The following is a 25,374-nucleotide window of genomic DNA, read 5'->3' as shown; positions in this document are numbered from 1 at the left end:
ATTTTTTTATTTGCTAAAATATTTAGTGATGTGACAGGGGTTTTAACTGGGGACATCAAGTCTGACGGCATATGTTTCAACCCAACCGCTTGGAGAGGAAAAAGTAGCAAGGTAGCTGTTCGGGACGGTTTTCCATTTCCTGGTAACCCAAACCAGGCGCTATTCCTGGCTGATGCAAGGGGTTAAATACGCTGAAATGGCTCGCTGGGATTATTCCGATTCCTCCCTGTCACTTTGACGTGCAGGACAACGTTTCGTAAGGACGCACGCGTGTTTTAGGAGCGTCGCCGTCGCTCCCGGGCTGCCGAGGTTGTCCGGGGAGGTCCCACCCGCGGCAGAGGGGCTTGGGACTGGCAGAGGCTCTGCTGGGAGAAGGCTCCCACGAGGCAAAGGAGTCAAAAGTAGCAAACAGAAAAGGGTTGCGACCGTCTCAGGTTTCCTTCAAACCTCTTGTCTTTAACGCAGAGCCACAGAGCAGGGGAAATTCCCATGCGGCAGCATGGCGAGAGCATCTCGGAGTAGCACCTAGCGCGGTGCCGGAAGCCCTTTTGCTCCCAGAAAACCAGCTTTCGGCTTTAAAGTCTCATATGTAAGAGTAATTTCCAGCCTACTATTTATGGATATTCCATATGATGTTGGATAATCCACATAATACGGATAGTCCACGGTATGTTTCGGAAAAGCAGGAGCGTCGGGTAATTGTTTCTCAGCTGTCGCTGCCGTTCTGTTTTCAATTAACACCCCCGTTATTAGGAAACGGCCACGTGTGAACCGAAACACGAAGCACGTTTGCCTTCTGCATCTGCGACCAGCCTGAATCGCCTGGAGAAACCGAAGCTTCCTCCACTCAGTGCTAATGCTAAGTTGGAGGATAGTCCCTTAGCAGTGCCGTTTACCCCTTAATTGCTGTCATGTCGCAGGGAGCAGCCGAGTCGCTGCTGCCGGTGCCGAACGAGCGCAGGAGGGAAGGGAGGAGGGATCGCAGGGCACGTCGCCGTTGTCGGGTTTGCTGGTAGGGATTGCATTTGAGGGCAAAAGTTTCCTTTTCCTTCATCCAAAGAGAAGGACCAACCAGAAGAACCAACTCACTTTCTGACCCTTTCTCTTGTATAGATGTGATACCTGCTTTTTATATCGCTGCATTATTCATGTTTACGTTTGGTTAACTAAAGCCCCTTGGGGTTTAATGGCACCCAGTGCGGATGCAGGTATGTCAGCATGCCGCGAAGTTTTAGGTCAGTATGTTAGGATAGGTGAGGCCGCTCTCCCTAGAAAAAATAAAAATGCCTTTTGTACCGCCTGGGAAAGCTGCATCGTCCCACTTCTCCTGCAAAACGAATTACTTGCTATGAGAAAATCTGTCTGGCAGAAAGGATGAATATTAAAATGCAACGCGGTGACATAAGGCCGATGAACAACAGCGAAATCGATGCATTTGAGCTCAGTTCCACAGAAAAGGCCAAACAACGTCAGAGCCGCTCCCCGCTCGTGGTGGTATCCCGACTGGAGGCCCCCAAACCTCCCCAAATCCTGATGGGATCCTGCGGGGAGATCCGCCCCCAGCACCGTCAGGAGCGGGTCTGGACGCCGCAGCACGAGGTTCTTCTCCCTTCCACAGCGCCGTTCTCTGCGTTCACGGGGGGAAAAATGCCGTTTAAACGGAATTCATCGAACTGTTTTCACCCGGGCGGTGCATCGCTGTCACAGCGACGCCCGAGCCCTCCCGAGGAGGCGCCGGGGGCCCCTCGTCTCGCGCCCGGCGGGACCCTAGCGAAGGCCGAGACGTCCGCGCGGGGCCACGCGGGGACGGCGCCTCCTCCGAGCCCCCCCCTTGGCTCGGTGTCCACCTCCCAGCCCTGCAGCTGCTCTTCGCCCGGAGAGGAAAACTCCTGATTTCCCCCCACCCCCCCGTTTCTCTTCTGGAAGTGGGAAAAACGTCAGGAGTGGCTGCCGAGCCTGCCGAAGGAACGAGGCGCCGTGGCAAGCGCCAAGCACCGCGCTGCTCTTGCTGCTCGCTTTCCGAAGGAGAAGGTGGAGGAGCTCTGCTACGGTCAAAGCTTTTCAGCAACCCCCCCAAATTACTTCCTGTTTTCAAACAAAAAGTTATTTTTCTCCTGCATACATTACTTCCTTTGTGTCACGGACCGTCTTTGCTACGTTCCTCCAGAGAGTAGTTGGTCACTCTATTTCTATGAAGTATTAATACCCCACCAGTGATATTTATGTACCCAGATCATTTTTTTTTTTACCTTTAGATGTTCAACAGCATGAATATTCTTATTTTTTATTTAAAACTAATTTGGAGTTCTCGCTCTCCAAGGGGTTTCTAATCACCAAAAAGTGCCCGAGGCTAAAACTGATTGACAGGAAAACGTTGTGGCTTCTGAAAAGTAAATTGGCTATTGACAGAGCAGTATACAAAGGAAAATGCTAAATGCTTATTATTTATGAGCTATTAGGGAAAATGTTATTAGCATCTGTTTCCCACATGGGCAAAAACACCTGTCAGACATCAGGAAACTATAAAACGATGCACAGTTAATAGTTACTTTGTTTAGAAAGTCATTAAAATTGAATGTCAGCTAAAACTTAGGAAAACATTATTCTTCAAACAACTTTTAATCTCGCAGTTCAAAAAAAAAAAAAAAGACCTTGCCACGTTTTAATTTCTGGAAGCAGAAAGGGATAAGACGTTTGATTTGAAAATGATGAGCTGAATTCTGGTACACAACAAACAAGGCATATAAAAAAAAAGGGGGGGAAAAAAGAGACGAGTTGGTGACTGTCGTGGAGTCGTGCGACAGGGAGGAAGCAGAGCAAGGTCGGGCATTTACACGGGTTGCCGTCTGCAGCGCCGGGAGGTTGGGGTCTCACTTAAACCTGTAAATAGGATAGCTCTGTACACGGGAACAAGGCCGAGGTATCCCAGCTTTACCCATACTCAGTCTTAGTCCATCGAGGCCCTATCAAGACCCTAAATGAGGTTTTACTTTTTCAGAATTGCTGAAGAAAATGAAGATTCTTTTATGTGTGTCCCCCCCAACAAGATGGATCTTTGCATTAAAAATCTGGAAAACGAGAGGTTTTGAGTCTTGTTTTTACAAAAGTCGTAACATCCTGTGCTGTTTTCTATTCCACCCAAACTTGCTGACCTGCAGAGCCGTTTTCCTTTGGAAAATTCATCTGTGCCTTCCCAAGCAGCCTTGTGCAGAGGTGAACCTGATCTCCGTGCTTTAGCCACGGCCGAGCGCGCCACCAGCATTTGAGCAATCACCTACAAGCAACCGTGGTGAAGCCAAAGGCTTTTTTTTGACGCGATATGGCGGTGACACTCTGCCCTCCGGCTTGGTCACAACTTTAGCCCGGGTTGTGAACTTGAACCCAAGGGTGCTCGGACGAGTGATGGGTCCGAAGGTGAAAACGTACTTCAAACACGCTCTTAGCGTCCGAGCAGATGTACCAGCAAAACGTGCACGCGCGGGCCTTCGTGGTGAACAGGACCACGTCCTGTCTTCCCACAGTCGCCCCAAATACCTGCCATTGCAAAATAAATAAACCATCGATGCACGCACAATTTACCTTCACACCCCACCGGGAATTTTACCCCTGAGTTTTTACTTTGGGAAACAGAAATAAAGATGATCTTTACAACAACCCCTCACCCCAAAGTCACCCCTGGTTTTGGCCCCGGGGAACGGGCCGTTGCTGATCCAGGACACAAGGACAAACCCAGCGTGACGCCAGTAAAAACGCCAGAGAACTACAGCATAAAATACCGCTCGTCCGTTTAAACTATTTAACGGTATTAACAGCAGTCACCATGCTCGGAGTAAATCACCCGGTTCCCTGCCCCGGCTGCTCTTGCAAAGTTTAACTCTCCGCTTCGGCAGCCTCCCGGTTGCCCCGTGCGCCGGAGCGGCCCCTTGGCCTTCCCGCGGCCCTCGGGCTGGAAGTTCTCCGCGGGCCGCGGCTGGACGTGGCACCTGCCCGCGCCCGGCGTCCTCCCCCCCAGCCAACCTTTCCTCCGCCGCGTCCTCCAAGTCGGAGACGTCTTTTGTGTTCCGGAGGCCAAAGGGGCCAAACTTGCCTTTAATTAAAATGCATATTCTTTAATTAAAGGCCCCATAACACATGAAGGGCATTCATTGAAATACGATGTGTGACATAGTCATTACCCTGCTGTTAATTACTAATTAATGAAGCTATTTCAATTAATAGCTTCCCCGCTGTCACTCTCGCTCTGACAGGGCTCCGTGCCGAGAAGCCGGGCTGGAATCACAGGCGATCGTAACTCCTGGAACGGCACCAGAAGCCATCAGCTGAATATTCATGTCGGATGACTTTAACACTTTTCAATTAAACATAATAAAGTAAAATCTCTGTCGAAAGTGTATATCAAAATGCGCCAGCTTTTCCCTCTCCCCCCACCACCGCGCCGTTCTCTTCCAGCTTGTCAAAAATAACCAGCAAGAAGTAAAAAGGGGGGAAGAAAACGATCTTTTTGTGCGTGTTGTCCCCCCGCCGCCCCGCTGACGCCGGGGGACGGGGAAAGCGAGAGGCGCCGCAACGAGACGTTTCGCCCCGCGCCTCCGGTTTCTACCTCCGAGGCGCGGGCGCCGCGCGGCGCGGCGGGGGCGAGCAGCACGTCCAGCCCGGTGCCCTCCTGAGCTCGGAGGGCGGTGTAAAAGCAAAGGCTGTCCGCCAGCTTGCTCTCGAGCATCTGTTTCGCCTTGCAGAGGCAGCGTTTGCAAAACGGGCACCACGACAAGAGCGCACGCAGCCCAAGAGGCCGGCGCCTAGCAGCGAGTTCCCAGGCGTGGACGGAGAGTGCTTCCGAGCGCTCCCTTCTCTCCTCAGGAAAACCTGGTTTTTCTATTCCTTTCTCCCCCTTTTCGCTTGCCGCCGTTACCGAACCGCAGCCGGCTATGCTCCCGACGACGTTTACGTGGGAAACGCCTGCGCTGCAGAGACGCGGGAGCAGGCACGCCGGCGCGGGGACCTTCGGCCGCTCGGCTCTCGCTCCTACGGCTGCTGCAAAAGCGCCGGCCGGTTCGGGATATTTTGAGGGAAGTCTCAGCTGAGGGCTGAGATGCCCTTCCCTGGAAATAATAATCCACCAAATGCAGGGGAATCTCCTGGAATAATCCTCCCTAATGCACGTCCAGGAAATCAGTTCTGTGCTTTATTCTTTAATCCAGAAATCTCCAAGTTGGAGGAGGGAAGGTTTGATAGAAACCACCAAAAGAGAACAAAAACTGACACTGTATTGAAGAAAAAAAAAAGAGAGAGAGAAACTGGGGTCTTAAGCTGGCTGAGAAGGATGACAGGCTCTTACCAGCCCGATGGTGAAGATCCTGCCTATAAACACTGGCACCCTGAGCAAGGCCACAATATGCCCTTTCTTACTCGTGTTAGAGCTTCTGGCTCTGCACTAAACCTGTCATAAAATAGCAGGTGCTAAAATCCAAGTCCCAGAAAAATCCAAGCCCCCGAGAGAAAAGTTCCATTTAAAAAGAGCAAAGTTTCATCCAAAAGAGCAGTTCTGGTGCTTCCTCAAATACAAGCGTCATTGCTACGCCCCCTTTGTACCAGATTTCCTTAGCTTTCTGGTTAAGGAAATTCTACACCTCTGTCTCAGCAAGAAACCCCCCCGGGTTTCCAGCGGCCCCGGGTACACCCGTAAGCAGATGCTCTACTGAGCTGCCAGCCACCGGGCCCCGAAGAGAAAAAACACGGAGTAATACCCCGAACTGCACTTTATAAGGGAAAATTTCCAGCCAGCGAAGCGCGCTGCCGCGCATGCCGGGCGCCACCGGGCTCGCAACCGCAAGCCACCGCGGCCGGGGTCTCCGACCGCCTGCACGAGGCGGCGTATCGTGGCACGGGTATCAGCACGGCCGGCTTGCAACAGCCGCGCTTCTGGTTCCGTTTGCATCCTGAACGGCTTTGTCCATCTCCTTTAAATCTGCGGCTAATGCATCGTAATGATGCTCTTTCAGCCACGGTATCCATCTTAAACCCTTTAAAATGTAACCGGTTCCAGGCGTGTTTATCTTTTAGCTCCTGAAAGCAGTTCGCGTTTTCCAAACCCAGGCTATTACGAAGGAATTTGAAAACTTCCCAACAAGAGTTTGTCGAGGCTCTGCAGAGAGGTTCAGCGTTTCCAGGTTTTGGTAGTTTTCTCCTAACTCAGATCAAAGGAGATTCACCGAGAGCACTTCTGAAAATACTGAAGTGATCGGAGGCGCTGCGAGAGGTCCCCCGCTACGTGGTACGTCTCAAAGAGCTGTGCCCAGAACTTGGAGACATTAAGGCTAAAGGTTTTTCATTTAGCTCAGAGAGAGACATGAGTCGAGGAAACATTTTGATTTGCAGGTGAATCAAAATCTCCCCATAGTTTTAATCCTCACAAATGCATCACTTAACTAAGCAATGAAATAAATTTGAATTCTCTACTCCCAGCTGCCTCCGGGCACAAAACCACCACTGAGCAGACATCCCTTCCAAAACGCTGCAGCGTTACGGTCGCCGGATCCGAAGCCTTTTGTCCGGGAGCGGCTGGAGCTGGGCGCAGAAGAGCCTGTTTCGCCCCGGCATTGCCTTTCCTCCTGGGAGTCCAGCCGCGAGCGTGCAGACGCTCCCCGGGCCACCCCGGCTGCCGCCGCGCGCGTCCCGCTTCCCCGTGCCTGCAAAGCGCGATGGCAGGGACTGAGGATTTATACTCTGAGCTCCTGCTGGTCTTGCTGGTGTGGTGGGAACTGCAGCCCTTTCGAAAGGGCAACAGCGTCCCAGGCGAGATGAAACAAAATAAACCGGAATGAAATAAGATTATAAAAGACCTCCGAAGCCCCTCACTTTCCTGTCTGATTATATTCTTGCTTATGATACAAGCTGTTTGGGGGGTTCTTTTCCTGCTATTTCTAGAAACCGGAGAGGCGGTTACCCAACTGGTCAATGCCGATCTCACAGTTATTATGACACTATTTATGATGAACTATTACAAAGAGCACGCTGCAAAGCGACTGCAAGCCCACCTCGAACCGCCAGCGATCCCCACCGAGCCGCGTGCGCCCGTCCGCTCCCGCCGCGAGGCCCAACGTCTCCGCGGAGGGCCGCGCGGCTCCGCGCGCCCGCGCCTCGCTCCTAACTTGCACGTGTACACGGGAGAGACTGTAAATTAGCGTGGGGTTTTTTTTAGGAGTCTTGGGGGGGGGGGGTGAAAACATGAAAGGACTTTAACAGCTGCAATGAGCCTAAGTGGTTGCACAGGAAAATCCCCTGCCAACCGCTGACTGTTTGCCTTTAATGAGAATGCAGGACATGCTCTGCTACGTTTCTAATTCTTTGTGTAAAATCCTACCGATAATTGCTACACGTGTACCTTTCCCTTGTCTCCAGTGGAAGCAGATTTTTTTTTTCCTTTGGAACTGAAATTAAAAACAATTTATTAGAGAATAATTAATGCCAAAGTGCCAGGAGATTGCACCAAGTGTCGTGTTTGGAAGAACCCGAGTGAGTTCCCAGTGAATTGCTAGTTGTACGGACAAGGGGCAAGCGATCTGGGGAAGGATGCAAGGAATCAGCAGAAGCATTTCTGGCAACTATTTCTGCTATCGAATCATTAGTTTTTCTGGATCCTTTACAAAAATCTGCCGACCTAGGAACAAAATTTTAGACGAGTATCGATGCCAGCTGCCGGCAGCCCCCCCGGTCACCGCTGACGCTCACGCCGCGTTGGTGTGCGATTGCTGCAGAGGTGTTTTGGCAGAGGGGGAAGAGAGTCTCTTTTAGGAGCAGTCATGCTCATTCGAATTAAGGTTGTTTTCCGCGTTGAAATTTTCCTGCACTGTTGCCTCGACAAAGCCACCTGCCCTGAGGATAAACAGTTAAAGTAAGAACAGGAAAACGATTTTGAAAAAGAAAGGGAACAGAGATGGGAAAAGGGGCCAGCATTTAAAACCGCTGCCGGGAGCTTGATGCCTTCCACCCTCCCCAGTTTTAATTACAAAGCAGTCAAACTGTAAAGACCTTAATGGACGTCTTAATTATTGCATTAAAGTTTGAAATGGAAAATTCCTCATTACGTGCCATGCAGTAGGTCAGGGCTGCAATAAAGGGTGATATTTTGCCTGTTACAGTGCTGGGCGCGAGGTGCCCTTTGCAGATGATGCCGTCTCTGGGGCACGTCCCGGCCCCTGGGAGCCGGCAGGTGGATGCTACATCAGGTCCCTCTGCTGCGAGAGCATCTGCTTCTGCTTTCAATGGGGAAGTATCAGCCAAAAGCGCTCTTTGCTATTTCTTTTCTCCTCCAAAAAACAGCGCTATTTTCCCCATGTTTTGCTTTCCATCTGCTTGAATGTGTTTATTGATTTTGTGTTATGCAAGCTGCAATAAACCCGTATCTTCTCGATGCTGCAGAGCCTATGCCAGCTATTGAACATGCCCTAAACAATTTAAATATAAATCGACCCATCATCTCCAACCCACAGCAACAGTACAACATACCTGTAACTAATCAGTGCTTAAACGCCGTCCTCATCTTCCTTGAGGCAGACTGCACAGCAGGGCCGTGATCCCACAGCCCTGGTGCCCCGAGACTTGGGCGGTTTTAGGACCCTGGCAGGGATCATCCCTTTCTCCAGGGCTTTGCGCAGTTGTGGGATACCATGAAGAAGTTGGAAAGATTTTCTGTTAATTGTTTGACCATGCGGATGAGGTTTTAAAATTCTTTTAACAGCTATTTCTCCCCTTTAAATGTATTCCTAAGCTTCTTTCTTTTTTTTTTCCCTCCTCCTTCCTCCCAGTGGTTGTGCCCTTGCCCAAGGGACACCCATCCGCGGGCCGGGGCACCCAGCCCTGCTGCACCCAGCCTGGCTGCACATCGCAGATCTCGCAGCTCCCTCTGTTGGCATCTACATGCACCTATCAGCCCAAAAGCTGGCAGTATCTCTTATTGCTATGTATTTTTTTTAAGGCTCTGCCAGTGGCAGGGGACCTGTCTGTGGAGGCACACCAGACCAGACTGGTTCTCCTGCTCGGGCAGAGCGTTCCCGCTGCAATTTCTACAAATGAGAAAGAAAAGTGCGAAGAGCTGCGCCCGGCTGTCGCATTTCGTGCTGCTCCCCGCGCGCTGCCGCCCCGGCCCTCGGCAGCCCTGCCGAGCTGCTCACGGCAATGAGCGGGGCTCACCTCTGGCTGGCCCTTGCCCAGCACGTGAATTCGCACTCAAATGAAAATCAGATGCTGCCCCAGCGATTATCGTCCTTTATTTTTGCAGGTCCTTCTGTAACAAAACCTGTCGGTCCGCAAGCTTTGGCAACGCTGTTCAGACTAACACAAGTGCAGGTGAGCAAAACGGCTGCAATAGTTTGCTGACAGCGGGTGAACACAACAAAACCGGAGCCTCAAATGTCCTTCAAATATTTAACTTCATAGCAAGTTTACGGAGACAGAGAGTCCCCGTGCGACTCCCAGCTGCCCAGCGGCTCGCAGAGCCCAGGGTTCGCCCACCCGCCTCACTTCAACGAGGGCGATCTGAACTGACGAATTCAACTCTTTTGCAACAGATGGTGCAACCAGGAATTAACAGAGAACCAGAATTTCCTCCCTTCTCAGTTGGGCAATCCTCGCTCTGCCGGAGCTGGAACGCTCAACGGCCAAGGGAGATGTGCAAGAAATCTGCACGGACTGGACGAGGCTGGCAAAGAGATGCCTCCAGAGCCGGGGCTGCATTTGCTATGTCCTCCCTCCCTCTCACCTTACCCATTTTACCCTGACGTTTCCCAGCAGCGTTCGCTGCCCTGGCTCTGCGCTGTGCGGCACCCCAGACACGGGGCTGCACCTACAGGAGCAACCAGCCCACAGGGGGCAAAAAGCAAAGAGGGAGAAAACGTTCCTTCCCATCTCCCTGGCCCCAGATCAGGCCACACAGATGCTACGTTCTCCGGCGAAGGCATCGGGCAGCGGCATCTTTATCTCCTAATACCTCCTGCAAGCAGCTCAACTTAGTTAAGCGGCACCCATTAGTGTCCCTGCAATTAAAAATCTGCATTTTCATTATAAATCTCTGTATTTAGAAGCTTAACACCTGCAAGATATCCTCCAAAAAGAAATTTGGCAAAAAAAAAAAAAAAAAAAAAAAAAAAAAAAAAAGACAAAACAAATGGGGCAGAGGAAAGGGTTTTGGTGTGGACAACGAGCGTGGGTCTGCAGCCTCCCTGCAGGGCGAGCACAGCGGTGAGCCGCGGTGCCGGCTGTGCCTCTCCTCTGCACCGGAGCTGCAACGCTCAGCCCCGATTTCCATCGGCTGCACTCGTAACAGACCTGCAGACACGTCTGCACCCCAAAACCAGAGCAGGGGGCCTTGGGGAAGCTGGCCCCAGCCCCAGCAGAAGCATTGAGGTAAGCACTACAGAACCAAAGAGGGTCTTTCCAGCTGCAAGCAAGGGCAGGCGGGGAGGAAAAGTAGTGAATTTCTTTAATATGAAATGTCACATCTAAGATAGAGCCCACAGAACCAAAAAGTGCAGGCTGGCAAAACCTTCCCTCCCAGAAATGCTGTGGGTTTCACTGGGAGTCCCACACAAACTAAGCATGCAGAATCAGGCCTCAAGTACATAAAATAGACTATAGAATTTGGTACTTTAAATTTTAAAATATTTATAAATAACTTAAAGACATTCAGGCTCAGAGGCATATACAGCCAAATATTTCCCTCTGATACGGGGAACAGCACAGATCCACATCTGGTACTACAGATCCACAAGGCAGAAATTACCTTTACAGGAAGAAAAAGTGCCTGTTGCAGGCTCTTTGGAACATCTCCTGTGCCCTGTTGAAGGCACAGGGAGGACACAATAAAGTAGAAAGCACTGGGGATTAGAGATCCAAAGTACAGAGCATGACCTGTTCTTCATATATATTCACAGCATATGGCAAAACAACTCCCGGCGGATTCCTTGGCTATGTCTACACTGCCAGGTATATATAATGGCAAACTTAACCATTGGGTGAGCGAGTCCAGCCCCTGCGTGGTCCTCTGCTCTCAGGTTTGAGGTTGCCTACCTTAGATTGGGTCTGCTCTGCAGCCGGTAGCAAAGAGGAAGGAGCCCTCGGGTTCAACCCGTGAGCAAGGATGGACTCAACTGGATCCAACAGTTCAGCCTGCAAACTCTAGTCTCGGCTCAAGCATGGTGAAGGCAATATAGACGCAACCTCACATCCAGGGTCTGCAGTAGACATCCAACCAGAAATCCTCGCTTCCCCTGAAGGGAAGCCTTGAATTCATCACACAACCCATCCTCTTCTACACCTGGATTGTACCTGTCAAACATACTGCAAAGGGAAGGCACACGAGGGACCGTTTAGGGCAGGGGTACACTCTTTTGGATTATTCCTTGCATTGAGTCCGGACGAAATGTGTTGACTGGCAGCACAAGAGCTGGCAATCCTCTGTGTGCTCACAGGACAGCAGAGCACAGAGGAACCAGCTCCTGGCAGGAAAAGCAGCTCTCCCTCAAGGAGCAGTCGGTGGTCCTCGGCAAGGGTGCAGATTGCAGCACCACTCAGCATTGAGCAGAATAAGCTATTTTGGCCATGTGGATATTTGCCCACTAGAAATGGACTGGGGCAAACCAGCCACATGGGCCAAATTCTCACCGGCTATGTCGAGCTGGTTGGCTCTCTAGGCCATCAGCCATCCCCTGAGCAAAAAGTGAAAGCTAGATTTCTTTTCTCCTGTGGGTTTCATTTAGACCCATTAAATATAGGGTCTTTTTCTTCCCCCCGTTAAACTTCTGCAAAAAGAAAATATGTTCTTTGGCACTTGTGCGACAATGACCCATCGGCACGACACTCTGCTATCCTCCGACGGCTTGCTGAGCTCATCTCTACAGGTCTATGTATGCAGAGTCCGTGTCCACCCTCTGGGCCTCACCGAAGATCAGGAACGCACAGAGGCCGATGCTGTTAACAGCAGCCACCAGGTTGAAAACGGAAATCCAAGAGCCAGTAGTTTCGATCAGATAGCCGGCCGAGTACACGCAAATGACACCTGTGCACAGGAGAGAAGAGACAGAGATGCAAGGGCTGGGGCCAGATCCTGCCCGCCAGCTGCGAGGGGGCTCCCCAGGAGAGGATGAGCTGCAGGAAGTTCCTTACCGAGCAGGGCTCCACCGGTATTTCCAATGCCTGGAAAGAAAAGAAAGGGAAATTGCCCTATTGCTTTGGCTCACAGGAACCCAAGGACGTGGATTCCCACCCGACGCCAACCTACGTTCCTAGCAAAACACCTTGCTGACAGCAGGAACAGCCGCCAGGCCGAAATGCTTATCCTCTTCCCACCCCTCTGTGCATGCACTCATTTCACTAATGAAAAGGCGTGTTCACGCCATTCCTCGCTCCCAGCAGTGGCAGGTGTATGCAGGGAAGGAAGCTGAGGCTGCAAACGCAGACCAGCGAGTGCATGGTGCTGCTCCTGCTAAAGCTTCAGTGCAGCCAGCAGCATCCCCTCCCCTACACACAGGTTCTTCCAGGACAGGTCTTGAGGGATCCTTACCAAACAGCAAGCCAGCACATGAGGGGGCCAAATCTTGTACATTTACTGAAATACCACTATTGAGAAAGAGAGAGGAAAAAAGGCTGTTTTAATGGAACGTGATTGTCTTTTTCATTGTTTACACACAGTTCAGTTTGTTACACAACAGCAGAAGATCCCAGACATCCAATAGCTTGTAAAGAGAAGAGAAGAAGGAAAGTGGCTGACAGTGAAGCGACATGGGAGAGCAACAGAAGGAAAAGGATTCAGTTCAAAGCAGCTCATTTAAAGTACTTGGGAAGGATCAAAACACAATTCACCTTATGCTTCATGTGCTACTACCTGCTCGGTCAAATGGGCCCTCCTCAGTGTGTCTAGTCCTTCCCCAAGGTAGACAAGGTCCACAGGTCTTGCTGGACCATCTCCAGCCCGGTGGTCACTAAACTCCACCAGCCTTGCAGGGACCAATATACGAGGCTCAGACCAGTGCCAGTTTCTGCCCGGACACAATGACGGAGGGAGCCTACTCTGGGACCCCAACATGATGAGCCGGGTGGGAGCTAAGTGCCACAGCTAGTGTCCTTATCGCTCTCATTACCTGTGGTTAAAGGTCTGAAGTCCAACAGAGGCTGAGGCAAACACGATAGCTTTGCAAAAACTGGATGTCTGACCCAGGCACAAAGCAAAAATGCTCGATACACCTGAGCCGATGACCTGGAAGAATGAGAAATTTAAATGTCACAGCAGCTTTGCTGTAACGAAGAAAGCAGCTCCTTCTGGAAACAAACTGTTCCCTTTCAAACACAAAGAACGTATCATGCACCAGGTGCTCCTCAGGCCCTTTTTTCTCCCCTTTTGTATTGCCTTTTTGGGTGCCAAAGGCCAGTCCAGCTGGATGCTACACTGGGAAGCGGAGGCACTACCGCAGGTTGTAGAGGATACACTGCACTTTCCCCTGGCATTTCTCTTCCTGCTCATCTTTCTGTTGCTGTTTCCTGCAATATCTAACAAGTCACTTGGCATGACAGTGCATGACTGGTCTTTGTTGAAGAAAACCTCTTCCGAGCACTCACAAATCTCTGTGCACAAAGTGGATTTCATTTCCCACACACTTTGATCACTAATCTATTAGAAAAGCTCTAAAACCTATTTTCTTTCTGTCTCTAACCAGCAGCCTGACTCTGTAGGAGACCCAGCCTGCATTTCCCCAGCAGACTGCCACGCACCTCGAGGCCATCAGGCAGCTCGAGTTGCATTCGCGTGGCTTTATTTCTCTTACCTGCATGAACTTACGAATGGTGATGGTTTTATATCCTGGAAGAGAAAGGAAGCGTTGCAGTCAAGGACAGTTCAACAGTTAACCTTGTTCTCCAGCCAGGAGAGCGTTGGGTAAATGCAATTTAGGACAAAAAATGAGGAAAAGCCAAAAGAGCTCTTACCCTGGTTGATTAAATGATCAGACAGAAATCCACTGAATAAACTCGTTGGAATTGCAACCAGCCACGGGACTACATTGAAGACCCAACCCTAAAAGAGAGCAAACATGCAGAGAGGCATGCTATCAGAGCTGAGTTTGCTCTCTGTAAACGTGAGAAATAAAAAAAGGGAGAGAGGAGGACTCCTCGCGGGATCCTAAACCACCTCCCACAGCTCGCTCGCAGCTGCACCCCGCGGCGCTCCACGGCCCCCGGCGGGGCTGCAGCCCTTAGCAGCTCTGCTACGTTCAACGCGGTCTTGGCGACGCCAGCTCCAGGGCGGAGAGGCGCAGCGGGACTGAGCACCGCAAAGACACGGCGGCTCCCCTGCAGAAAGGGAGGGCGGCCAGCGGGTGACACGGCTTTACCACGCGAGTGATTGCTGTCGCGAGCAAGCCGCGTTTTGTTAAAATCTAGGAAGCGATTATCTGATGCAGGAACGTTACATAAGAGCGCCACGATACAATGCCGAACAGATGGTAAATTACTGCCACACAGGCGTATTACCGGAGGTGCACAGATCTTGTAACAACAATATGTTTGCTGGTTTAATACATGATTCTAATATAAATATCAAGTATGCCATAAAGCGCCTTACAAATGTAATATTAAAAGGCATTTGGAAGCAGCTCTGGAAGTTATTTAAAAACCTGACAGAGCTTTGTAGAAAAGATCGTGCCACTGTCCGAGAACGAGGAGACACCGAAGTACTAGGTGAGTATTAACTAGGTTTCTGAAAAATGGGAACATCATCTGTGCCGAGGAGAGGGAAGCCTCTGCAGTGTTTTTTGAAGTACATGTTATTAATGATAATTATAATTTTTTCAGGCTGCCCTGAGCTCTACAATATCAGTACAGTAAAAAAACATGTAAGCACAGGAATGAACAAGTCAGGGGTCATTTGCAATGGCACAACATGATGAGCTCCACACGATTTGAAAACCGTCCTTCCCTCGGCAAAGAGCAGCCTAAAAACCAAACACGACTCTGTCCTCCGTGCTGGGAGGGTGCCCACGGGAGGGCTGGGGAAAAAAAGAAGCAACGGAGGATGCCCAAATCCTGCTCTACCTGTCCGGGCGAGCGTTAAGCAGGCGCGTTGGCCGCGCGCCAGTGCAAGCCGTGCAGGACGCCGCTGCGGGGGCCAGATCCGGACATCCCAAGTCCCAGGGAAGCCCCCGTGCCCGCTCCTCCCCGGCTCCGGGCACGCGAAGGCGCTCGGAGGGTTTCTGCAGACGGGGCGGACGCCGGTCCGCCAGGTCCCCGCGCTCGCTTTCCGCTGCCGGCCAGAAAGCCGGCTTACCTTCGACTCGGGAAAAGTTTCCTTGAAGAAAGTTGGCAGCCAGGAGAGGAGAGTGAAAAACGTGCTGGCCGTAGAAAGCTGAGCTATGATGACGGCCCTGAAAACACACAGCGGGGAGGAAACGATCAGTAACAGCGACAGGTCCCGCTGGGGGAAAAAAAACAAAACAACAACAACAAAAAAACCAGGTGCTCTAGCTTCCCCGCGGCCTTCCCACCCGCCCCACTGGCTTTCCCAGGCGGAAACGCCGCTGGCTGCCCCGCGCTCGCCGCCGCAGCATCCGCCTACCAGATCGGCGCCTTTCGAAACAGCTGCCTCCAGGGAACCTTGCTCTGCTTGGACACGGGGAGGCCTCTCGTTAAACAGCCCAAGGGGACGACGAGTTCTGCGGGGAAGGAGATACACAAGGGCAAGCGATGATCAGCACTGCCCCGTGCAACTGGAAAGAGCTGCGAGGCTTCGGCACAAATGGCTTTAATCTACTTCTAACCCTTTTTCTTTGCAATACCTACCCCGGACGCTTACGTGAACGCCTTACTACATTGAGCAAGACCCTTTCACTGTGTCCACACTCTCCCCCATCCAGCCACCTTCACCTATTCATTACATCTCTTGGTATGACTAGACAGAAATATCCTCGGGCAGGGACCAGGTGTGAATTTTGTACAGCACCAGGCACACATCGGGCTCCTTATGAGCCGGGCTCCTACACACCACACTCAGATAACGCTGTAGCCAGCGTTTGCCCATATGTGGAATTATTCCCTGACAGTTATTTGGAGCAGATATTCCAGATTAACCGGTTTTAAAAAGCTCTATGTGTGGATGCTCTTACTTTGGAATAAGTATCTTGTTCTACTTTAGCTTAATCCACTTTGAAGATCATGCTCTGCTTGGTATTTCCACTGGTGCTTAAGAGGGCTGAGGAGTTAGATCAGACTCTCAACAGCAATATAATCCAGCGTGGGACTTTGACCTTTTACATTGCTGATTTCCCACTTCAAAAGCTTGTTTCTGGGTTTAGCACCTCGAGTCAGACACACTGTATGTTATACAAAGATACCCGAGTAAAATTCGTTGTGTGACACCAGGCATCACCTTGGGAACTCGGGGGCTTGCAGAAAACAGCCGACTCGTTCCCAAGGGCGCTGGCAGCGAGCAGCAGCCGGAGGGATGCACGGGGGTGAAATTACCTTTCTCGTTCAGGAGGTACTTGCACGTGCAGTAAACCCAGAGCAAAGTGAGCAAGCCAGAGAAGTAGAAAACGCTTTCCCAGCCGTACCAGTCCAGGAGGAGAGATCCTGCCCCACCGATCACAAGCGTGCTGGAAGGGAAACCACAGAGCAATTTTGAGGACTGCGTGAGTCAGCAGCAGGAGCTTCTTGGGGTCACTAACCGCAGCTGCGAAAGCCCTCAGCCTGCCCATTGCACCGCTGCAGCCCCCCAAAACCAGCCCGACTTCCCGGCTCAGCACCTCCGGCCGGGTCCTCAGCATCTCCCCGCTGAGGTCTCCGGCTGCGGACGGAGCCCTGCGTTTCCCACCGACGTGCGTCTCGGGGAGAGGAAAGCGCAGAGCCCCGAGCCGAAGCGCGCTCGGTGGGGAAAGAGTGCGGGGCACCTGACGCGTGGGAAGTATCTCAGGGAGCAGCTGCATCTGCAAAGGGCACGAGGGCACCGGAATTCCAAGTGGTTAAATGCAGGAATATTTCTATTGGACTTTTTAACAACCCTTCCACTTAGAAGGGAAATTCTCACGGAAATTAAAAGAGATGGGAAAGTTATATTATCCCCGTTTATCAGAGAGGACGGGTGACTAGTCCCCGGCTGATCCCTGTTCTTCCTGCTGCATCAGGCTGTTTCCCTTAGAAATTAAATGTTGCAAATCCTCTTCAAAGTCTGTCTCAAAAGCAAAAATCCTTGACACAGGTCAAGAGCAAACGGTACATTTCAGAGAACACAAACTTCAGCAACGTGGGCATGAGCGTGCTCAACAGCAACAACCCCAAGGGCCCGGGAATCCACACGCACTTTGGGCTCAACATTTTGCCTCCAACTATTTAACGGCATTTCATCACGTATGACGTCCTTAGGCTCTTCAGAACTTACCCGAACTGCGAGCCGGTGCCCACCGTGCTGTACGTGAAGGCGCGCTCGCTCTCCCGCACCTTCTGGGAAAGGAGGCTGGCCAGGGCAGGGAAATACACCCCTGGAGCAATGCAAGCAAGACGGGTCAGTCGGCTGGCGCCCGCTCGCGAGCAAAGCAAAGCAAACGTAAAAGATCCCGCGGGAGCTAAGCACCAAGGCAAGGCAACGAGACCTTCGGTGAACACAAAGCAGGGATATAAAATGAAATGGATGAATCCGAGGCCATGCAAGGTTTATTTGCACCTTCTCCCCAACCCTCTGTTTCTAGCATCACTGCTACTACAGTAAATTTGTCACGGCTAATGCACTTGCTTTGCAGGTGCTTTGAAGGAGTTGTAAAAAATGGAAAATCAAGCAGGAATCTTTTTGATTTCCAAAGCAAGCAGCTGCAGCTTCTTACTGCAGCAGCCCACATCTTGCAGATTTCTACATGGGAACGACTTATTAGTGACTTCCCCTAGAAATGGTGCTTTTTTCCCCTGCAGAAGTGCCAGATGTGGAGGCAGTTTTGAGCCAGGTGACTGCCCGAACACACAGGAGGACAGTTAGAGCATCGCAAACCAAACTCGCATCCGAGTTCACCGCCCACGAGCTGCCCTGTGAGGAAGCCCCTGGGCAGAGAAACACCCGCACCGGGGACGGTCTCGCCTCACCTTGCAGCAGCCCCATGAGGAACCTGGAGGAGGTCATGAAGCCCAGGGGGGCCGAGCTGGCGTGGGCGAGCAGCGGCGTGATGAGCGTGAGGAAGCCCCAGGCCGACGCCGAGAGGAGGAGGACTTTTTCACCCCCTATTCTGCAAGACAGAAAATGCGTGTCAAAAACGAGCAAAAGTCAAAAGGGCAAAGTCCCCCAGACAGGAACCAAGAGCGTTCATCCCAGCTTAGCCAGTTTTTAAGGGTGATTTTTCAGCGCAAGCTGTTCCTCTCCTCTGTAGCCCTTTGGGGACGAGGCTCAGGAAGGGGCCGCGAGACAGTTTTCCAGCAAGGCTGAAAGTCTCTGACGCAGGGGAATTCAACGCTGCTGCCGCTGTTCCCTTTGTCTTGAATAATGATGTTTTTTTCTCTTCCCTTTGCTCTTCTGCATCAGCCATGCTTGCCTGCTAACTTTTTTTTCTTTTTTGGGGGGAAAGCATTTGTTTGCAAACTATTCAGGAGCATAAAGAAACAGCGGAACGCACTGCACGGATAACGCGTTCCTTCCAGGTACGTGCTTCTCACAGAAGGGTTTCTAGGAAGGAGCTCCTCACTAAGGACAGGCTGGCTGGGGAGAGCAACTCAAGCAGATGATTACTGAGATCCTTCCTTAAAGCCAGCTGGTTTTTCAGTCGCTCCCATCAAACGGAGGCACGTGCTCTTCCCAGGCACAACTGGGAGCGGTGACGGGGGCCTGCCGGTGCAAAGGCTGCACCAGAACACCGGGTGCAACACCCGCAGGTGCTGAGCCACGAACGAAGGCAGCAGACCGTGCAGCTCAAACCGAGAAAAGCTGAGTGCCTTGCAGAATGGAAATACCTTCTTCCTCTGGTTAGCGATCTCGGCTATAAACCCTGCCAAGCATCTGTGCGACACCACAGGTATTTAACTGCTTGTTAATGGACAAGTAACGCTCCCTGCGAGCAGCGGCTGAGAAGTATGCAAGAGCATCACCATTTATCACTTTTCTAAAATTAGGTCTGCTTTACACCTGCCGTATTTTTTTTTTCAGTCAGCTTAATATTTTAGGATGTGGGCTTTCTTTTCTTTATTGCAATAAGTGAACGAGTACTAAAAACTACCTCCATTAGAAACATTACACTACTCTGAAAGTGCTTTCCACTGTTTCCAGTGTAGTTTTTTTTCACCTGGTCTAAGTGCCCATTAATACAACCACTATGGTACCCAGGCAGGAACTGTTAAAGCAGCGATTATCACCTAGACACTACATTTCCTGGAGATTTTGCCTCTGCAAAGCCCTTCAGTGCATACCTAGCTGTAAACATAACATCAATTTTCAGACCCAGGAATTTAGTCGGATAGTCAAAACTACATGTGAGTCGGAGCCGGAGGCCCCGACGGAAAGAGCTGGAGCACATTCAGTGCGATCTGGAGAGCCCCGCGGAGCTGCTCCCCGCAGATACCCTTCACCGCTGCCAAGACCTGAACCGCGCGGCCACAGCCGCAGAAAGCATTACAGAGAAAAAGCCCAAGCAGAGGAAAGCATAAAAATAATTTCCAGTACCGGTCACCGATGTGTCCTCCGATCACCTGCGTCAGGCAGTAACCCCAGAAGAAGCTGCTCAGCACTACGCCAGATTGCTTCTTGTCCCAGGCGAAGCGGCTGCTCAGGGCGACGGCGCAGACGGGCACGGCCACGCGGGCGCAGTACAGCAGGCAGGTCCCCAGCAGCAGCATCGCCGTCCACGCGCGGGTCTCCGGCCTGCCGAGGGCGAGAGGGGCAGACGGCGCGGTGAGCCCGGGAGCCCCCCGCGCCGCCGTCCGCGGGCTGCACGGCGGAGCGAGGCGGAAAGCCCGTCCCTCCGGCTCTTTTTTCTTTCTTTTCTTTTGCTGTAAGGTTTGTTCCTCGCCCTTCCTATTCGTTTTTCCCAAGGGAGACGGCTTGTTACCCTTCGAGAAAGAGCAAGGCTTCAGCAAGACAAGGTGGCCAAATAGCCCGGAGAGAGAAACGACACAAACCAGCCTGACCTGATAAATTTAAGATAATATTAACATGCTAATAAAATTGGGTCTAGTTTTGGCATTTGAATACTAAGTTTAGTATTTATATATTGAGAACGGTCCCCCGCACTGCATCTAAGGGGAGAAAGGCGATTTGCCCCTGCTCCTGGCGCAGGGACCCTCGTTTCTCTGCAAACCTGCAGCCCCCACGCAGGCAAACGCCTTCGTCCTCCTGCAGCCCGCCAACCTCGGGCTCAGTCCCACGTTGCCTGTGGGCTACGGAGTTAAAGGCTTCATGACAGCACCCTCTATTTATATTGCTTTGTATTTCTTTATGTTTTCTTTGGTTATAGTTACAGCCAGAGCACAAAGCCCTGCAGACAGGCTCGCTCTGCTCCGGAGATGTTGGCAGCATTTGCTGTACCAGGGCATAACCTCCGCGCTCTCCACACTGCTAAACCTACCTGCCTTCGCCTGGCAAACAACCCAGGTCACTTTGGGTTTTTTTTTGTTTTTGTTTTTTTTTTCTTTTTTAACACATTGAAACAAGCACTGATTGCTCTGTACTGGAATTAGGATAAATGTAGGTTAATCCGGCCCTGCACAAGGCCATTTCTGAATGTGTCGAATGGGCCGTCGTGGAGGGGGACGGAGGAACAACGCGACACGAACACGCCGGGCAGCTCTGCCTGCTGCTAATTAATTTATTGCTACTTCCTGACGAGGCCAATAAGGAGCTCAGCGCCGACGGCTGGCAGCAGCATCGGGAAGCTCCTCAGCCGGGGCTTTGAAGGCTGGAGCCTTCTTCACTGCGGGCACGTGCAAACGGATGCAATAACCCCGGCGGCGAGACGGGTGCTCTCGCGCCGATAGGAAGGTTGGCAGCAATAACACATCAGTTTGGTGCCAAACCGGCGGCGGGTCCTGCTTTGCCTGCAATCATCCGAGCGTCACGAGCGGTCACCGGCCACCCGCACCCACAGGGAAGCGGGGACAGGGTTACTGCTGGGCCGGGACAAGGTTGGGTTTTGCAGCAGAGGAAGGAGCTCCGCAAATGTGTTTTTTTTCCTAATTACAGCTAGCACAGAGGCTGCTGAAGAGTCAACGCCCTGCTCAGCGCAAAACAGCAAAAGCAAAAATTATAGAAGATGCCAATGCAAAGGGGCAAAATTAAAAAAAAATGCTTCAAGAATGAAAGAATAAGGACAAATCGCGCAGTAGCGGCTAAAAGGGGTTTCTGGGGTGCAACAGCGCGGCGCAAGGCAGCGCGGCCGGGAATGGCCGGCCCCGGCCAGCAGCCGTCTCTGGCGCCGCCGCTCGTTCCCCGCGGCGGAAGGGGCAGGAAGGAGCGGGAGCCGCAGCCCGGCTCTCCGCCGGCCCGCTGCACGCCAGCCGAGGCGCGCGCCAGGCGGCGATGCCCGGGTAGTTATTTTTTCCACCTGGCGCAACAGCCCCCTTGCTTCCCTCGTTTTGTTTTTCTTCACCTACCACGTTTGTGAAAAGCGAGATTTTTTTTCCCCCTCCTGCTCAGGTTGATTCTGCTGTGCTGCCCACCAGTTAAAGCTTGCAATTCATTGCTGTCAAAAGCAGCTTTGGGGCCAAGAGGAGCTTTTTTCCCCTCTGCCCCAGGCAGCGGCGCATGGCAGAGGACACGGGGCTTTTTATGGGGACGGCTGCCGGCTTCCCGCGGCTCCCCCGGGGCACAAACTCCTTCGGCAGAGCAGTGGAGGGCAACAACACGGTGTTCAGCGGGCGCTGCGCTCAGCTCCCTGCCTCTCTGCAGCTCTTGCTCGCGGCAGAAGCAGAGGTGCAATCAGATCTCCGCAGCTCACGTGAGCTGGAGATGACGGCTCAACCCGGATAGAGAAAGTGGGGGAAAAGCTGCTAACAAAAAGCACGCGTGCTTCATGCCATGACATAAGGAGAGGCCCAGAACAGCCATAAACAAAACCACTTTCTTGCTGGTGCTTTCCATGCAAAAAGCTCCCAGCACTGGTTAAAACTAGGATGAGAAACTAGTGCAATAAAAAAATAAAATTAAAAAAAATTGTAACTAAAGGGCACGCGCTGTGTTGACCGAAGATCAGGGCTCCGCGCGCGGGAAATGCCGTGACCTCCGCTGTGGGCGAGGAGCTCAGCCAGGCAGTGGGGACCGCCGGGCCGGGCTGTGCCGCCCGGCGCGGGAAAAGGCCCTGGGAACCCCCCATCTCGGGGCTTTGGGACTCCGCCGCCGCCCCCCGGACGCAGGGGGTTCTCCGTGTCACATCTCTTCTGGAAGCACCGTCCAAACCGTGGTCTGCAGAGCACCAAGGACTTCTCTTGCCGAAGGTCGCATGTGATTTTTCTTCTCGGCGCATCCGTTTTTCCGCCGGAGATGCGAACACGTATCCACGGCCTACAGGGCCTTGGTTGGCATGTTAAACTCACCGGGATAAAGGCGCTATCCAAACAGCCAGACGGGTTAGATATAAACGCGAGGGCTTTTTCCAAACCCAAAGTGCTGCTCTTGGAAGAGCGAGAGCAGCCGGGCGACATCGGAGCCACTGGAAACCTGCAGGAAAGTTTGGGTGAGGCAGGATAAACCACAGAGGAAGAGCGGCGGGAAAGGAAGGAAAAGCCGGCTGGAGAAAGGGTGAACAAGAGGAGAAGCAGCAGGAGCAAAGGTGGCAAAATAAACCTGCCGAGAAAAGGGTTTCCCCCTCCTCGCAGCAGCGGATGCGGCGGCAGCCGGGCGCGCGTGCGGCAGTAGAGATAACGAGCTGATTGCGGTTCGGGTTGTCCTCCTGCTCCTCCCCGTGAGCCAGATTCTTGAAGTTGCCCGCAGTCGCTGGTTAAGGTGGTCAGAATTGCTTCAAAATACGTCTGCCCCGACAGGCATTTCACCAGCGGCCCCGTCCGGTTCAGAAAGCGGCTATCGACGGTTCGCGTTTTTAGAAGAAGTTTGGAAAACTCGATGTTTTTGTTCTGGCAAAACGTGTTAATGTTTTTCACAGGAAACAAAATCTAAACGGAAACTTTGTTGCATGAAAATCCAGAGGGGAATTCTCCCCCCCCCCCCCCCAACATACGGTTTTACTAACGCTTAGGGATAAATTAGAAAAGAGAAGGCAGAGAGAGGAATTTTTTTTCAATTTCTTGGGGGGGGGGGGGGGATCTTACAGTTTTAAGCAACACCAGTGCCAAAGGTCGATTTTGAAGGTTATAACCCCACTGCTGAAAGCCATCAGCCTGCGCTCAAGAGGTGCTTTTGAGTCTCAGAACTCCTCAGCCTGGAGACCCCGAGCGCCGTCGAGCGCCGGTGCAGCTGCTGCTCAGGCTTCATCTTAACCCATCACAACTTCCAGCACAAACCTTGCTGCAACACGGGGCCGGGAGGGGAGCTGGGGGGCAGCCAGCGGGGGCGCAGCCTTACCTGGACCAGTACGGCTCGGCGCCGCCATCCCTCCTCCTGCCGTGGGGCTGCGCGGCCCGCGGGCCGTGCTCGGCGCTGCGCGGGGGCACGCTCCTGCCGCAGCCCGCGGCCATGCGCGCAGCGCCCTCCGGCCCCGCCGGCTCACATCGCCCCGGCCCCGGCCCGGGCTCCGGTTCCCTCCCCCCGCCGCGGCCACGTGTCAGCGCCTCCCGCCGCGCCGTTCCGGGAAGTCCCGCCGCCGCCGCCGGGCTGCGGAGCGGGCAGGGCCGGCCGGGGGTGGGGGGACTCGAACCCGCGGCAGCGCGAGCCGGCGCGGGGCAGGGCCGACCGGGGGTGGGGGGACTCGAACCCGCGGCAGCGCGAGCCGGCGCGGGGCAGGGCCGGCCGGGGGTGGGGGGACTCGAACCTGCGGCACCGCGAGCCGGCGCGGGGCAGGGCCGGCCGGGGGTGGGGGGACTCGAACCCGCGGAACCGCGAGCGGGCGCGGGGCAGGGCGCAATTCACGCCTCGTTTTTCCCCCCCATCTCGCGCCCACAAACTTTCCCCTCTTCTCCCCCCGGTAAATAATTACACCCACGTCGTGGGCAAAATTGAGCAAATTTAAAAAATAAGGGAAAAGAAAGGAAAGGGGGGGGGGTCTCCCCTCACCTCTCTGCCCTGTCCGGCCTCCACCCGAGCAGCGCGGTGCCGCTGCAGGGCAGCCTCCTGCTCCTGCCAGCCTTGCCGCTTTGGCTGCCTCCTCTTTTCAAGGATTAGAAACAAATACGATGTTACAAAGTGAAGAGTTTAAGGAAAAATTAAATGGGAGTAAGTGTTGTTACAGGCTGATTTAACTCCCTTGGGTAGGGCTGTTGCCTTCCTTTAAAGTATGTGGGAGAGACAATCACTCTAATAGAAGCAATTAAAATAATGGTTATCTCAGTCCAAAACAAGGAGATTTGTGACTCAGTTCGGGAATATGAATGAGCAGGAGGAGGAGCTTTGCTAGGACACTGCTCAGGCGGCGGCGTGGCTGGTGGCAGCTTGGATGCAGGCACTGCAAAACTGCCCCTCGGCAGAGGATGGAGCAGGAGCTCCAGCAGAGCCCACCAAGGTCATACACGGCCCTCGGGAAAGCGAGCAAAGCTCCGGGGCCGCACCAAAACGTGCGGAGCACAGGTGCAAGGCAGGCAGCTCCCATCTGCTACTCCAGGAGAACCAGCAGCCTGTAAATGCTCATTAAAATTACGCCTGTAGCAGACTAATGTTTAGCTAATTCACCCATCCTTCTCCTAACAGGAATACTTTACAAGTCCCTGAAGAGCAGCTAGCAACTTAAATCAGAAGGGGTAAAACCATTATTGAACTGAACCTTAGACCAGGAAATAGTAAAAGGTTCTTCATACGCCCTAGAGACGACTCTAAAACAAGGAGACAAAAAGCTGATGACAAAAGCAAAGTCATTTCTGTTCTGTTCTTTGCCTTGGAGGAAATAGATCTGCCTCAAAAGGCCTCTGGTCTGGTTGCACAGTCCTCCTACTGATAGAGGAAGCAAATACCAATAGGCTTAGGTACAAGAGGGAACTGAGAAGACCACGTGTCATAACTATGGGGTTCAGTCATCATCAAGTTGTAGGCTTCCCTTCGGTTACCTGGACAAGGAACTAGGCGAAGGGTGTTTTTATTCTCTCTGCTGCTGTGCTCATTTCCAGAAGAGGGAGCCAAGTCCTGGAGAACTGCAGCCAAAATCAAAACCATTGTTCAATCTGTGATGAGGGATTAGGAGAGTTAGGGGTGTATACATGCTTATCTTTTTAAACAGTATATATACTTGGAATTAGTTAATTCTAGGCAGGAGAGGAGATGAATGCTGA

General features: G+C 52.5%; 1 protein-coding gene across 3 annotated transcripts; it reads right to left on the bottom strand.

Annotated features, from left to right (window-relative positions):
• Positions 1-8,614: 8,614 nt before the first annotated feature.
• On the bottom strand, positions 8,615-23,634 carry SLC17A9 (solute carrier family 17 member 9). 3 transcript variants are annotated; one of them, XR_009960056.1, is made up of 13 exons: positions 19,673-19,915; positions 18,109-18,248; positions 17,417-17,516; positions 16,504-16,634; positions 15,599-15,695; positions 15,311-15,407; positions 13,975-14,062; positions 13,815-13,849; positions 13,134-13,249; positions 12,557-12,612; positions 12,160-12,189; positions 11,065-12,052; positions 8,615-8,644 (listed from the first exon to the last, which is right to left on the bottom strand). XR_009960056.1 is itself a non-coding variant. In XM_062589205.1 (13 exons), exons 1-13 carry the CDS (start codon positions 23,632-23,634, stop codon positions 11,889-11,891), a joined length of 1,365 nt encoding a protein of 454 aa, XP_062445189.1. In that variant the 3' UTR covers positions 10,172-11,888. The 3 variants fall into 3 exon arrangements, 2 of the variants coding, with proteins under 2 accessions (XP_062445189.1, XP_062445188.1); XM_062589205.1 differs by lacking the exon at positions 8,615-8,644 and adding an exon at positions 23,522-23,634 and having other exon boundaries at positions 10,172-12,052; positions 19,673-19,870; XM_062589204.1 differs by lacking the exons at positions 8,615-8,644; positions 19,673-19,915 and adding an exon at positions 23,522-23,634 and having other exon boundaries at positions 10,172-12,052.
• Between the last annotated feature and the right edge of the window lie 1,740 nt (positions 23,635-25,374).

Source organism: Rhea pennata, chromosome 16, assembly GCF_028389875.1.
Source record: "Rhea pennata isolate bPtePen1 chromosome 16, bPtePen1.pri, whole genome shotgun sequence".
In the NCBI taxonomy this organism is placed as follows: Eukaryota; Metazoa; Chordata; class Aves; order Rheiformes; family Rheidae; genus Rhea; species Rhea pennata.
This window is presented reverse-complemented; position numbering and strand designations above follow the sequence as displayed.

Bases quoted from the DNA above. Each gene is read 5' to 3' on its own strand.
- SLC17A9 (XM_062589205.1), bottom strand. From the start codon at position 23,634: ATGGCCGCGGGCTGCGGCAGGAGCGTGCCCCCGCGCAGCGCCGAGCAC. The intron at 15,408-15,598 runs GTAGGCGGATGC...GTGTGTTTTCAG, and splicing joins TTTCGAAAGGCGCCGATCTG to GGCCGTCATCATAGCTCAGC. The intron at 13,250-13,814 runs GTAAGAGAAATA...TCATTCTTCCAG, and splicing joins CCATTCGTAAGTTCATGCAG to GTCATCGGCTCAGGTGTATC.